General features: G+C 33.9%; 1 protein-coding gene and 1 pseudogene across 1 annotated transcript; one reads left to right on the top strand and one right to left on the bottom strand.

The window, feature by feature from the left end:
* The first annotated feature begins 3,130 nt into the window (after nucleotides 1-3,130).
* LOC146721193 (fatty acid synthase-like) lies at nucleotides 3,131-5,434 on the top strand (annotated as a pseudogene).
* Nucleotides 5,435-7,921: 2,487 nt separating this feature from the next.
* On the bottom strand, nucleotides 7,922-9,247 carry LOC146721192 (uncharacterized protein F54H12.2-like). The gene has a single exon (XM_085487296.1). It carries the CDS (start codon nucleotides 9,245-9,247, stop codon nucleotides 7,922-7,924), a length of 1,326 nt encoding a protein of 441 aa, XP_085343422.1.
* Between the last annotated feature and the right edge of the window lie 7,236 nt (nucleotides 9,248-16,483).

Below are 16,483 nucleotides of genomic sequence, written 5' to 3'. Positions count from 1 at the left end.
TCTTATTCTGCTCATTTTTCTTATTCCAAATCCTAATCTATTTCTAAATTTCTTATTTTGAATCTCGTTTTTCATTTAAAGAAACGAATAAATTTGTTATTTATTATCACAAGTAAATGAAATTTCAATATAATAATAAAATATAATAATATATAATATTATATATATAATATAATATAATGTATTATAATCTCATTATAATTTTATAATAATTTTAAATAACATTATATATATTATATTTTATCATAATTACAACATTATATGTAATCAATTAAAATTAATATCAATCAAAATTAATATTTGTCGCTAGTGGTGAAAATAAGCTTAAACGACTTGACTACGACGTAACTAGCAATTGTATTTGAGGATGCTTTGGAAACAACTAGAATATCCATTGCCAATTCACTACAAAAATTTCTGTCTAAAAGTAAACATATCAATTATAGTGACAGATTTATTCATGATGCGTTTAATATTTCTAATAAATATCTGCAGAACAATAAAGATTTAATTGTTACCAAAGCTGACAAAGGACAAGTGACAGTGGTTATGAATAGAAATGATTATGTGACTAATATGGAATTATTGTTAAGTGATTTGATGACATACAAAAAATTAAATAAAAATCCGATTACACGTCTGACGAACAAACTTCATACGTTAGTAAAGTCATGGCATAATAATGAGATCATTGATGATCAAACATATAAATTTCTGAATTGCACAAATGGTAATTTACCATGGTGTTATGGACTCCCGAAGATCCATAAGAGCGGGTATCCATTGAGGATCATTGTGTCATCGTTAGGCAGTCCCTTTTATAATATTGCCAGTTACATTCATGAGATATTAGTTAAGTCTGTTAAGAAACCGGATTCTAATGTTAAGGATGTTTGGACTTTTGTGAATACTATTAAAAATACAATGGTTAATGACGATGACGTAATGATTTCCTTAGATGTTTGTTCGTTGTTTACAAATATTCCAAAAGATTTAGTTTTTTCTGCAATTGAGGGTCGTTGGAGTGACATAAGTCTAAAAACTAAATTTAATTTGCAACAGTTCCTATACGCTGTTGATGTAATACTTACTTCAACGAGTTTTCAATTTAACGAGCAGTATTATGAACAAATTTATGGAAGCCCTATGGGATCCCCTCTATCACCGATACTAGCTGACTTAGTAATGGATGACTTGGAAACAAATTGTTTAAATTCTTTAAGTTTTAAAGTTCAGACTTTTTATAGATATGTGGACGACATTTTTGTTATTTTACCTAACTCTAAAATAAATGAAATTTTAAGTACATTTAATAATTATCATGAACGTTTAAAATTCACACATGAAATAGAGACCAATTCTTCTATTAATTTTTTAAATTCTACAGTTATCCGCAATGGGAATAAATTGACAACTAATTGGTTTAGGAAACCTACATGTTCTGGCAGATACATCAATTTTCTTTCGAGTCATCCTATTAAGTACAAAATTAATACGATTTACAATTTAGTAGACCATGCAATTTTACTTTCTAACGAACAATTTCATAATACGAATATTGAGATTGTAAAGAACATTTTAATTAATAATTGTTTTCCGGATCATATTATTAATAAGTATGTAAATAAAAGAATTAATGTACTGAAGAACAACAGGAATGGTAACGGTCACAATGCGGATAATAACGACAGTTTGAGTAACGATTTAGATAATAACGTTAATGTGAATTCGGCTCAAGATAAGAATTATGTAATTCCACTCCCATACGTTAAAGACGTTAGCGACAGTATTAAAAGGTCACTTAATAGTGCTAACATAAATGTCGTTTATAGTTTGCCAAAAAAGTTGAATAGGCTGATAAAACGAGGTAAAGATTTAATAACTAATGATATTAAAACGAATGTAGTTTACAAGATTAACTGTGAAAATTGTAATGCATCATACATTGGACAAACAAAAAGACATTTATGCACTAGAGTGAAGGAACATGCCAGCAATATTAAATTACATGAGTCTAATCATTCGGTTTTGAGCAAACACAGATGTGATTTTGGGCATAACTTTGATTGGAAATCACCGACAATTTTACATAACGAGAAACATGTAAGAAAGAGAGAGATTGCTGAAATGTTCTTCATAAAGAAGCATGACAATACAGTTAACCTACAGAAAGACACCGAGAATTTGACAAACATTTACGACAAAATAATAAAGATTGTTTAGTGGCGCGTTTCAAGTTTAGTCGTTGACGAAACATCATAACGATGGAACGTGTTCCTCTTTTAATTTTTAACTTTTAACATCATAACGATGGGACGTGTTCCTCTTTTAACGTTTAACTTTCGATTTCAAATAACACCGGTGTGATGTTATGTTAACCTCGGTTTAATTGATGGTATGTTTATAAAATTTATACTTATTTTATTAATTTAACACTTAAATGAGTTTTCGTATGTTAAAAAATATTGTGTAACATTATGTTGTAGAAATTTCACTTGAAAAGGACCACAACCAAATGGTCGAAACGTCGTGAAATAATCAAATAAAATTGCTAGTTACGTCGTAGTCAAGTCGTTTAAGCTTATTATATGTAATATCCCAGCAAATACAAAATAACAATTGTATAATATTAAATTATAATTTTCCATTCAAGAATATAAGTGTTATATAACACTTATATAGAAGAAGAATCAAGAGACACGGTAGTGTCTCGCGACCAGTTAAGGGCGTAGCCGAGACACCGTGTATCTTAACGCGAGTCGGACATTTGAGTCTTTATAATATTTCGAATTCTCAATAACGGCTGAAGCAATCGAGTTTATACTAGACTTAATCGATAGATTGAGTTTGAATTATATAATAAAAGTGTCTTTATTTCTGCTCTACGTGATTTGTAAGCAGAGATATATAATTGCAAAGTCGAAATATGAAAAATTTCTTTTAAGAAACGTCCCCGTCATCATCGACCACACAAACATAGTAGTATCGTGCTACACGTATTCACACGTATACAACACATGCGCACACAGATATCACACGTACACAACACATGAATAGATGCATGTATTGGAAATGTCCATCTCGCACGTTTTACAACAGACGGCGATAGTATGTCGCTCCATGATCCATGATGTTAGGTATATGTGTCAGATCAGATGTCAGATTTGATGACATGTAACCTCTTTGCATGTAACATGTATGTAGGTTACATTCCCTACAATGTCATGTTACATATTAGTTGTAATTATATAAGTCTTATATAAATGCCTATGTATGAGTATGCATATATTTTTAATATATAGCGGTGTCTGTGCTATATCTTCAAAAAGCAAAAAATGCTAAAAGAATTTATGCCACATGTAAACATATTAAAATGAACAATAATGGTTACAAGAAAGAAGGAATTACGGCCCTTCAATGCAAGTCCAGAGCATTTTACTGAAGGAATTTTACAACGAGTGTGGAATTTTACCGTTGTGCATAGATTACATTGAGGCGCATGGTACAGCTACGAAAGCTGGTGATCCGGTAGAAATAAATGCTATTAATAATATTTTGTGTAAAAACAGAACGACTCCGTTAATGATCGGTTCGGTTAAATCCAATCTTGGTCATGTTGAACCAGCGAGCGCTTTTGCACAGATTGCGAAGGTAAGATAAATAGATAATTGTTATGTATTCATTATAATATGTTCATGATAAGAAAAATAATATACTGTAAATTTTGCGTGCATAACAAATGATTTTTATTACTCATATATAGTGAAAAATATTTCCCACTGATTTCTGTATTACAAGCAAGCATGGCAATTTTAAAGTGTTCATTATTATAAAATAACTGATTTATAAAAGCACAAAATAAATTTTACCTATTTTTATATTTTTATCATTTAAATTAATTTTTGAGTAAATTGAAAAAATTACAATTATATCTGCGATTATATACGCATAATAATTATAATAAAATAAAATATGAAAATAACATTACACGATTTTATTCGGATAACTTTATAATACGTAAAAATATATTGTGACATAATTAATTTTATTGATTTTTAAGGCAATAATAGCATTCGAAAGTGGACTTGTTCCACCAAATATTAATTTTACATCGCCACGAGACGATATAGATGCCTTTGTAAATGGAAGCATTAGTGTGGTTACAAAAAACCTGCCACTTAAAAATGGTTACATAGCCATTAATTCTTTCGGTCTCGGGGGATCAAATGCTCATACGTTACTAAAATGGAATACCAAACAGAAAATTAATAATGGAACAGCGACTGTTAATATTTATCAAAACTTGTGACAGTGTCCGGACGCACTCAACAATCAGTTAATTCGTTTTTAAACGATGTCAGTAAAATTTAAAGAGCAATATTATAATCAGTAATTAAAAAAATACATTGTTACACAAATTTTAAGAAAATTTTGTTTTGTACATCGCTAATCATTCGACAGACGCAGAATACATTCGTTTAATACACAATATCTATTCCGACAATATAGAGGGTCATCCATGGAGAGGATATATTATATTAAATACTTTGCAACAAAATTCAGTAAGGGAAATTCAAAATAATCAGATCATTAAACGACCTGTTTGGTTCGTTTTTTCCGCCATAGATACACAATGGCTAATAATTGGTATTTATATTCAATATTTTGTTTCATGTATGATATAGCACATTTAAAAAATAATTAAGATTTTAATTATTATTTCTAATAATAATTTAAATATATTCATTATTTTTAATATTAATTATCTATATTTTTCAGGTCACAGTTTATTAAAGTTTGACGCCTTTGCGAATGCTGTAAAAATGTGTGACGCTATTTTAAAATCATATGATATAAATATCATGATAATTTTAACAAAACAAAACGGCTGTAAAAGTGCATTACATGCATTTGTTGGCATAGTCGCTATTCAGGTAAAATATCGTATATTATACAATATTAAAAATATATTTATTATATTTAAAATTATATAATGTCGTAAAAATATTTACAAATATATTTATAGTTAATAAATATTATAAATATGAATAGCGTTTTTAAATATAGTATAGTATAATAAAATTATCTCTTATAGATTGGCTTAGTAGATCTCCTAACAACCTTAGAAATTACTGCTGATTATATGATTAGTCATTTCGGTGGTGAACTTGGTTGTGCGTATGCGGATAAATGTTTAACTATTGAACAAACTATTCTATCGGCATATTTTATTGGTTTAGCTTGCACCGAAGGAAATATAATTCATAGTTCTACAGCCATTGTGAATCTTGATTACGAATGCTTCAAAAATATATGCCCTGCGGATATTGAAATAGTATGCTACAATAGTCAAAACAGCAACATTATAAGCGGGCCTGCAAAATCCATAAAAAAATTTGTGGAAATATTAAAAGTATTATTTCATCATTTTTAAATTTACTTTTCGGTCTTTGATCTTTGACTTGTCTATTTTTGCTTTAAATATATTTAACTATTAGCTTTAACTATGCTATTTGTTTGTATTAATTAACTGTGTTTTATTAGATTAATAACATTAACGTGAGTAGTATAGTGGGCACTATGGCCCGTCATAACAAACCCCCACCACCGACCCGTCTGGCGCCGAGTCTTATCTTATCTTTCCCCCACCACCGGCGTCTGGTTTTTCCGAGTGTGGGTGTAGGGGGAGAGGGTGTTGGGGAAAAAAAAATGGCGACCGGCCCCGAAAGGTGGGGATGAGAATTTTTTTATTTTTTTATTTTTTCTGATTTCCTCTGGATTTGAACCTGGGGCCTTCGTGTTTCCGAGCAGGGTCCTAGTATGTTGAGCTAAACGAGATCTTACTAGTCTAAGGATTAGATGAGGTATTTAAGCTAAAGTTGCGTAGGGTACGGTATGGGGGTACGGGTATACGTATGGCAAGGATAGCTCGTCGAATCAAATGGTCGATATTGGACGGGGTGGGGTAAAAACAGTTAGGGTATACGTATGGCAAGGATAGCTCGTCGAATCAAATGGTCGATATTAGACGGGGTGGGGTAAAAACATTTTGACCAAGAAAAGCGTCATGCGGTCGACCGGGGATCGGTGGCAGGTAGTAACTGACAATGCCGTAGGGTAATAAAAAAGAACACGCAAATATTTGTACTGGCGAGCATTCCGACTCGTGTCACGATAAAAAAAATAATGCATCATCGTAGATTAGAAAGAATGCTTATTGTTGAAAAGATGTCGGATAAAATTTTATTTTAAAATAACAATTTCTGGAAAGAGGAAGTGAAAGAAAATTGAACAATGGTTTTAAAAGTACAAATATGATTTATATTTAAAATATTTTTTACAGAACAAAATTTATTTATTAATACTAAAATTCATATTATATATTGTTATGATTCGCTTGTTTTTTGTGAGTAAAAATTTTACGAAATAAGTGTATGATTAAACGATCGTTATATTCGCAATCTTCGGAAAAAAGAGCGAGAAACTGATTAAGATTATAGCCGCTACACATATAATATAAAAATACACAGCAGTATTGTCCGCAAGTCTTAGAAAAAATTCCTTGTAATTGTTGAATATTCCAACGATGAATGATGGAGTTTCGTCGAAGTCGGATGAGAAATCCTGGATACAAGGGGGGTAATCCGTAGCTGTCGAAGTAAGTGGCTGTGCCGTGTTCATCGAGGTAGAAGGCGATCCAATGTTCTCCAGGTCGATCGTGATTGTCGGTGTTAGCGACGATAGCCGTCGACTTCGTCCACACCCTCGGAACTCTGTCGGCTGCATAGACTCCAACATGTCTGGCATCTAGATGACGCAATGCTTGTAGAATTTCGCGAGAGTTCATTTTTTTGTCCCGAATACGAACGAGTGTACGGTATTATTTGAACAATACCAGTTTTTACCTCTTTCGACAATGCGTCTTTTTCTATCTTGAGTTGTTTTGAGAGGTTTTCAATGTCAGTTTGCGTCGAGATGGAAATTGTTTCGTTCTTGTTTCTATCCGTCAATGTCGATGACGGTTCAGAAATCACAAATCTCTCTTCTTCTTTTTCAATCTGCTGTTCGTTGTTTTGCTGATTTTTCTCCTCTATTTGTATTTTAGTTATATTCTCATTTACATCGCGAGAAACGGCGGCGTCGTATTTATCGTCGCTATCGTCGAAGGTAATTTTCCAACTTTCGTCAGAACTACAAGTAGCTTCGGTAGAGATCGAAACGTTCTCGCAATTATTTTGCGCACTTAGTCAGCATTTTAATTTATAAGCATTGTATAACGCGCAATGAAAGGTTCCAAATTTTCGAATCCCGTGATGACCGCAATATTGTACAATATTCTCCTCATCCGGTAGATTTTTAAATGCTGGTGAGGTACCCTCCAAATTATTTATATCTCTGGAAAGTAAATTCCTCAAGTAGTTTGCTTTTTCGTTACCTCTGACGTAAACGCAGCGCGCGTGTCTTGCGATTTCGCGGAGATGCGAGGTAAAATATTTAGGATTAACTGAGCCGTCGAACCACTCGATACCGTGATAATTTCGTGAGAGCCAATTGTTTTCTCGTCTTGCTTTTGCGGGTAATTTTCCAAACGCGTATGGTGGCATCATAATCCAATGCTCGACAATCGGAGCATCGATTGCGACAACGGCGACTTCCTTCGCGATAAATTTATTGGCTTCATATTGTATGTCGACGACTATGTCCATATTGTGAGATTTTCGTTGGTGAGGTACAAGCTCTTAACGAAACGTGCGCGTTTGTTCGTGTCTCGTACAAAACTGAATTCATTCTAGCGCGTTACATAGTTTCCACTTCGTGAATAGCGTCATCAAAATTTTCAAAGGAAGAGGAGGGGGAAAATTTTCTAATCGCGTATTACATTACTGTGTATGAATACATGTTGGTGAACGAGCGTTAACAGCTAACCGGAAAAATCGACGATAACTTGACGCGATGCGTCGATTTCTACGACATTATCGAATTCGGCGTAAACGATACAATTAATTGTTTCGTTGAGTCCCTTCTCGAATCTCACTTCTAACCGAAGACTTCCGTGTCTCACGAGATTCCAATGACCGGCGCAATTAGCGGATAGATCGGGTGTAAGATCAAAAGCGAATAACGTATATCCCTGAGAATAATCATCTCTACTTATAGAATTTCCCTCGTTCAAAAAATGGATACCCGTCCCTGAGAAGAGCGTATGATAAGCTTCGATGTAAAGCGGTTCGCAAGACGAGAAAACCGGTTGTAACGGTCTACTGGGTATTTGTGTACCGTCGACGTATAGCGAGAAGAAATTTATTCCGTAATTTTGGAAATTAAACGGATTCAATTTTCTGTCACCGTTAAACGCTTTATTATCGACGAAACCTACTATTATTCGTTTCGGTAATTGTCCCAGTATTACATTATCTAACGATTCACCCACAACCCCACTGTGAATCGTGAATGTTTTAATTTCAACTCTCGTAAGCGGATACTTGGCGGTAACTTTGCTCAGCATTCTAGCATGCGCTAGTAATACTCCGGAACTTATTTTCGCTCTTCTCACCATTAGGCTTGCATCGAGTATACGAATTTTCGACGTGCAATTAGTTTCTATGAAACAAAACGTATCTTTCGAGCGCACGAGTCTCAACCGCACCTCGACACCATTAATTAAGAATTTGTCCTGATTGAAAACGTCGCAATGGAGGTGACCTATAAGATCTAGCGCGCGCCCTCCGCGTATGTAACAAGCTCGTCTCGCTATAGCGGTATTGCCTTCCGCTCCTACTGTATCGTCCATGTGACCGGGTGTATCCGCATCCCATAAGCACGAGGTTAGATGGGAAGTTTTTGCGGGTGATGAATAATTTAACAACGCTTCGATGTACGCGCGGTACGCATAAGCGTTGTTTGGAGGCGACACGAGCTTTTGATTGAAATACACGTCGATTTGATTGAAGATGGAATGAAGAAAATGATTTACGGGGCCCACGTTGACGGCGGATCCGGTGGCGAGACCGGGTAGCGGCTCGGTTTCTACACGTACCCGAAGACTTAGTAACGTGTGTGTGAGATCTAAATATTCTTCTCCGTGACCCGGAATGACGAATTCTAGCGGGGAGTCGTCCGAAAGCGAGGTCACGGGTTTGTAATAAATCCATTGCAAACTTTCGATGCTAGTTTGCGTGGGCGGTAAAGAGAAGAGATCGAGCTCGCTCTTTAAACACTCGCTCGAGTGTGTGTGAAGAAATGACATTTTTTTCTTTCACCGCCTGCTCTACCAACGTTATTGTCACGAACAAGCGTATTTAGAATAATGGCGATTATGAAAATATATCGTATACTGTACGCTTTTTACCGCTATTAGCTTTACGCCGTTTCGCGGACAACTTGAGTCTTTTTACAGTCGAGCGATTTTTCCTCGTATTATTTTTAGTTTTTTTTGTATTTGTTCTTTTTTTTCCCACGCGACTTGATTTTCGATAAACTTTTTTTCTTATTTGTCTTACGACGTTTACGCGATGCGGTTACCGAGGATTTAGCGACGTGAGTCTTAAGCCTGCCGAAAGGAAACTGCGCTACATGAATTTTTTCATCCGATTTATATCCCCTACCTTTCATTAGACTACTTATTTTTTCCCTAGCTTTTCTCTTAAGATTGTCACGCGATTGTTCAAAACGATGCTTGACAGCTACCTTTAACGGCATTTTATTTTCAACATCCTCGATTATATTAACCCCGGAGCGCAAAGCTTCTTTACCCACTGCCCCTAGTCCTCTAGTTAAATAAGGCAATACGCGTCTGAACATTCCTCCGAGAAAACTACCTATTCCATGACCTCGTTGATAGGGTGAACCGACAAAAACTCGTGGAATTCCACCGCCGCGAGTTCCACCGTTTTGTAATCCGTTATAATACTCCGAATAATAATTCATATTAATGAACAAAATCCTTCTTTCTTATCAAAAAAATCTTTACAGAGTATTTTTAAAAATCTAATCGATACGTTTAAAATGTAAAGTCTCCGTTAACGTGCCGTATTCAAATGGTATATTTTTTCCAGTATCGTCTTTTATGTCGATTTCAATCCGTCGGAAATTTGTTAGGCGCACCGGGATATAATGCGGAGGTGAGAAATATTTCACTTGATTCGTTCCATATTCGTAATCGCGCCCCATCCCTGTGACAGGCACTATTCGGAGAAGAGGAGTTTGCACATCGCCTGTTATGTAAGGTTCGCAAATATCGCAATAAACGAACAGTTTATCGGGAATACCCCGCGCCAAACTACACGCTTCGTAACTATAGAATCCTTCGCGACGTACTCCATTTTCGTCAAGAGAACCGAGTTGAAGAAAAATTGAAGTAGATTTTTCTTTGGAATTAAGCTTAGATGTCGTGAGCATAGAACAATAGTGACTTCTCCCCTTAGGAGCGTTATAAATAAAATCAGCTAAACCGATCATTTGCAAAAGTCTATCGGAAAAATGCATATAATGAATCAGATTGCAACCAGCGGGACACGCGAGGAAGAAAAAAATACTACCGCCTGTAAATTTTTCTTGCTCCAAACGAATATGGGAACCGGCTTCTTTGCACGACGAATTAATCGTGGAGACGAGCTCTTCCATCTATATATATAAGCACCGTCTGTCTGTATGTATGTACGCGAACTACTTCCGCATTTGTGGACCGATATTCGTGAAACTGGTACCAAAATGTTGCAAATTTTTTGGGGGTGGCTGCTGTGGGGTTTTTTTTTTAATTTTTTAATTTTTTTTTTTTCTACAGAGGAGGGTATGTTTAATCTTTTTTTGCAATATTTCTGAACACATGGTATCAAAATGTTGCAAATTTTTTTGGAGATAACGACGATGCAATTTTTTTAAGTGTTACACTCCCACCCACGCACCCACCCACGCATCCACCCACGCGCATGCGCATTTATGGACCAATTTTCACGAAATTAGTACCAAAATGTTGCAAATTTTTTTGAGAAAACTACTGGTTTATTTTTTTAAGTTTACCCCTCCACCCACGCACCCACCCACGCAATCGTATATTTATGAACCGATTTTTTTTAAATTGGTACCTCTTCCGGCTCTTGCCCATCGAGCTTTCTGTTTTACTGCAAAAAATGATTATATTACATAATATTTATTTATAATATTATATTATTATATATAATATTGAGGAGGGAGAGGGAGAGAGAGAGAGAGAGAGAGAGAGAGAGAGAAAGAGAGAGAGGGATTAATTTAATCTATATATATAAGCACCGTCCGTCTGTCTGTCTGTCTGTCTGTGCCCGAACTACTTCCGCATTTGTGGACCGATTGTCTCGAAATTGGTACCAAAATGTTGCAAATTTTTCGGGGGTGGCTGCTGTGGGTTTTTTTTTTTAATTTTTTTATTTTTATTTTTTTTCTTCAGAGGAGGGTATGTTTTGCGAAAAAATTTTTTTTTGCAATATTTCTGAACACATGGTATCAAAATGGGGGAAATTTTTTTTGGAGATAACAAACGATGCTTTTTTTTAAATTGTTACACCCCCCCCCCAGGGCCCCCAAACCCACCCCCCCAAACCCCCGCGCTTTGGCTTTTATGGCCCCAAATTTTCACAAAATTTAGTACCAAAAGTTGCAAATTTTTTTGAGAAAACTACTGGTTTTAAATTTTTTTAAAAAGTTTACCCCTTTTCCACCCCCCCCCGCACCCCCCCCACGAAAACGTATATTTATAAAGGGGATTTTGCATTTTGCTCTGAAAAATTGATAAAAATAACATACGACGCCGGACTCATGGCTAACCCAACTTACCCTTTACTAGCTGCGATCCCCAGTTATCTTATAAATCTTAGTTTCATCTGGGTCATAAATAACTCTTGTGGCGGACTGCATTGGAGCTTACTGATTAAGAATATCAAAATTGTAAGAGATTCATCATAGTTTCGCTAATATCGGAATATAAGACTCTCTAATTCCCTGCCGGCCGATAGGCGTCCTCCACCATGTCGCCTTCCGACCCTTAAAAGGGGAATCCTCCGCTGTTTCGATTAAAATTTGTTAGGGGAATTCCCCCACAATGCATCTTCTGTATTTACACAGATAAGGGTCGGCAGTACAAACCCAGGCCAACTCGAATTGATATTGTAGACCTCGTGCGGATGACAACGCGAACTCCGGTTTCAGTGTTGGCCAACGCCGCAAACCAATTCGCCGGGTTTTATGTAGTGGTGTATGTCTGTACCCACGTACATACCCACTGCATCGCTCACGCGACGCGCTAAAGAGAGACAAGGACTCGATATCACGTGTTCTCTTGTTCTCTACCGTGCCGGTTATACGCGAGACACAAAAAAAATAGGGTGCCGCCAAAAATGCTTGGCCTTCCGTAGCAGAAAGCAGTAACGTAGCAAGACTAATAAGCACCCATTTTTGTAAATTTTATATATGCGTATGCACATATGTGGATATTTATTTATTTATAATATTATATTATAGAAAATATACTATTTACTCTCAATTATATATGCTGACTGTTCTTATTTATCATTAGACAATTCTAAAACAGAGGTTTATAGATTGTCTGACTATCCCTGGCCTCAAAGTTAAATGTTTATATATAGTATTTTAACGTTGTCGACCATACGGGATGTGGTCTTTTCAAAAAACAGATTTGGAAATATCAGAGAGTTCAAGCATTCGTCTTTAAGATGTAAGCGCAAATTATGATTCGGAGAGATTAACTTGTCAATAATAAAATATAAATAATTATAAAACGAATATACATATCTATAATTTGTAGTGCTATCTCTATATAGTTTATATTGTCTAATGATAATAATAACAGTAAGCATACTTAAAGGAAATTAGTCTACAATGTTAGACCACGTGTACTTGTTAGATTTGATAATTTATTTTCTTATACTTTTTTGATAGACGAATAAGAGAACGAATATACATTATTATTCGCTTGTATATCAATCATGATGGACGAATATACGTTGGTGTATTCTTGATTTCTTTTCTATTATTGATATTATTGTATAATTTGCTCTATAAATACTTATACATAAAAGAACTTATGTCGAGTACTAAGATGTTCAGTATGTTCACCCAGTAAATTATTACGAGTTCAAATATAATCAAGATCAATTTTTTTAAAAATATTGGAATACAGAGAAATGATAAAAAAATATATTTCGGCAATAAAAATTTTAATAAATATATTGAAAAATTTTTACTACAAAAACGCGCGCGTGCCCACACACCACACACCACACACACACACACACCAGCACACTATATAATGCAAAATAATACAGAAAATAAATGTTTAATAAAATCAACATACAGCTATTTGGTGTGTGCTATGTAGCTGCAATCATGCAACGTATTTATTACTTGATAAATTTATTTCGGGACTTATTTTGCAATTTATCTAGATATATATATATATTAATGTATGTATTGTAAAATATTAATATTTTTCATATTTTAAAAATTTTCAGTTTAAATCCGCCGTATATTTCTATATTTTTCTATATCTAATATATTGTAAAAAAATTGATATTGAGATATTGGAACTCACCAAAGTTTTTTACGTGCTTGGAATATTATTGCATTGGCATCATACGTTACCGTAAGTTCTTTTACGTTATAATAGTGTTTATGTAGCATAGAGCAAAGATCAGAAGAGATTATACATTATTCAATAACGAAAAAACACGATAACGCTATGTCATATCTATGTGTGTTGCATATATATAAACTTATATATGATATATTTTATAAATAAGAAAATATTATGCAGACATGTAAGCCCAAGATAAATGTTCAGTTTGTGCTATGCTTCAATCATAACATCGGTCGACAAAAAATGACTTTTGTCAGTTCGAAGATTCCAAAGCGTATTTTGTGATATTTTTTTCATGCCGATTACAAATTCTACCGCAAAAATTGCGTATCACGGCCCGTTTTTTAGATATCTTGATCTAAGATTCCAAAATTCGTTCAACTCATTAGTGTTTGTGTCTACATGGCTGTTACTATTACTAATGCGATGTAAGAGAGAACAAGACAGATGATATCTCTCTTTGTCCATCTGTTCGCTGTCAGTATGTTTCCCCACGGAAATTTCCCTGCTCCTTATGAATCTAGTGAGAATCTTATCGTCAGATATTCATAACCTAATGACCTAACTTTGGTTTTTTTTTTTAATATATTCTTGAATATAATAACGTATCGCCAAGAGTCGGATTTTGCATTTTTGCTCTAAAAAATTTCTAATAATAAAATACGGACTCCTGCCTAACCCAACGTACCCGTTACTAGCGCGCATTCTCAATTTATATTATAAATTTATTTTCCAACTTTTTTTCAATAAATAACTCTTTGGCGGAGCTGCATTTGAGCTTACTGATTAAAATATCATAAATTTAATTAATAAGATTCATTCAGTAGTTTCGCTAATAGCCTGGAATATAAGAAGCGCTAATTAATCCCGGCCTCCGATAGCGGTCTCCACCATGTCGCTGCCGACCCTAATAGACCATATAGCCAAAGTCCTGGATGAATGAGATACCAGCAGTTTCCTTCACTTGATTTTCAGCGCATATCGGGGTAGTGGTCAATGCAGTAACTATTACTACTTTCCTAGATATCGTCTCATGCTCATGAACCTCCTCGTTTTTTTTCCGGCGGCATGTAACTAGATTTATCTTTCGTCGCGGTCGCGGATTGCGGGAAAGGACAGAATTTTATATGTTTATAAATACATAATAAATCAATATAAAATATTACCTACCTATTTAAATTATTTTTTAAAAATGTTTTATTAGTTTCATCTAAGTCCCTAAGTCGTTTTAAAAATAATTTTAGTTTTTTAATATTAGTTAATTTATGCTATCCATTTAATATGTAAAAATACTAATCCGTATACACGGTTTTTATAATGCATTAATATTTTCGTTAGCGAATTATAATATTTTATATCTAAAAGTGTTCAAAATTCAAAAATATTTACTTTTAATTTTTAATTATTTTAGCAAAGAGTTCCGAAATCCTTACACACTAATAGGATTTTGTTCATCCATAAATTCGCAATTAGTATATATGTTAATTAATAATTTTAATAAAATACAAATTAAAATTAAGGTCAAATATAATTTTTAACATAAATATATTAATAATTCGTTACAAAGAACGTATCCCCGTGTAAGTATTTTTCTCGTACACAAATAATTTAGAACAAATTAAATTACGCATAAAAATAAAAATAATTAAATATTTACTATTATATATGATAATAATAAAACATTTTATAAAAAAAAAACAATTCATAATATAAGTATATATATAACATGTACTTATATTTGATTGAATCTGTTTTTATAAAATGTTTTATATCGTAGAAAACGTTGACTTTTGACGTAACTAGCAAATTTTATTTATATAAATTTAACATATTAAGATACGGCCCTAAGAGCCAAATCGCGGATGACAAGTGCGTTATCTAACCGAAAACTAAATTTTTTGCGTTAGATAAATACCTGTGCACAGGCAACCAAATTTTTACTTGGACACGGCAAGATATAAAATTGAATATCTCTACAATAGATTTTTAATTCCATGTACCCCTTTCCCCCTAAAGAAAATGAAGGCGAGAGAAAAATAGATCCGAAAGTTCGCAGAATCGGGATCGAAACCCGAGTACCTTTCGCTTGCCGGGCAGCTGCTCTTGTCCACACTTAAAATTTTATTTATTATTTCACGACGGTTGACGTAAAAAATGTTTTTATTATTATATATAAATATAGTTTAAATTCTTTAAGGGTTATACCTACCTGCAAGGTCCTGAAAAACACGTATTTTTGGGGATATTTTTTTTTAAATTGTGAGTCTTTGAAACGGAACATTCTGTTTTCCAAATATATAATTCAAGATTATTAGTATTTTTTTTTTGCAAATGTTGATAAATAAAAAAGATATGTCTTAAATCGTCCAGAGCAGTTTTTTTTGGAAGCGTTTTGCGGTGACCACGCTAACTTTGAACTGGTTTACCAGAAATCAAAAAACCCGAGAAATTTAGTTAATATATAAGATTATTAGTGCCCCGATCTTCATTGTTTTGAAAATTAATTTGCGACAAATGGCGGCTTTCAAATTTGAAGGTCATATTTCTACCAAAAATTCGCTTCGGCTCGTTTTTTATTATTAAAAAAAAATACGCAACTAAAAAACAAAAGCCAAACGATCGGCACTAAGATTTTTGAAGTATTACAGAGTCTAACCAAAGTTTATGTCATCGATGCAAGCTGGTTTCTTCGAGATATTTTTGGTCACCGATTTTAAAATGCTGTTGTGAGAAAAACGCATTTGAAGTTTAAAAATTCAGTTCAACAACCAATAATATATTTATATATCTATTTATATAGATTTTATATATATTATTTTATTTATCTATAGTTTGGGCTGTATAGAGACCGCTTTT

This window comes from Nylanderia fulva, unplaced genomic scaffold (genome assembly GCF_048542155.1).
Source record: "Nylanderia fulva isolate GAGA-0341 unplaced genomic scaffold, ASM4854215v1 Scaffold528, whole genome shotgun sequence".
Classification (NCBI taxonomy): Eukaryota; Metazoa; Arthropoda; class Insecta; order Hymenoptera; family Formicidae; genus Nylanderia; species Nylanderia fulva.
This window is presented reverse-complemented; position numbering and strand designations above follow the sequence as displayed.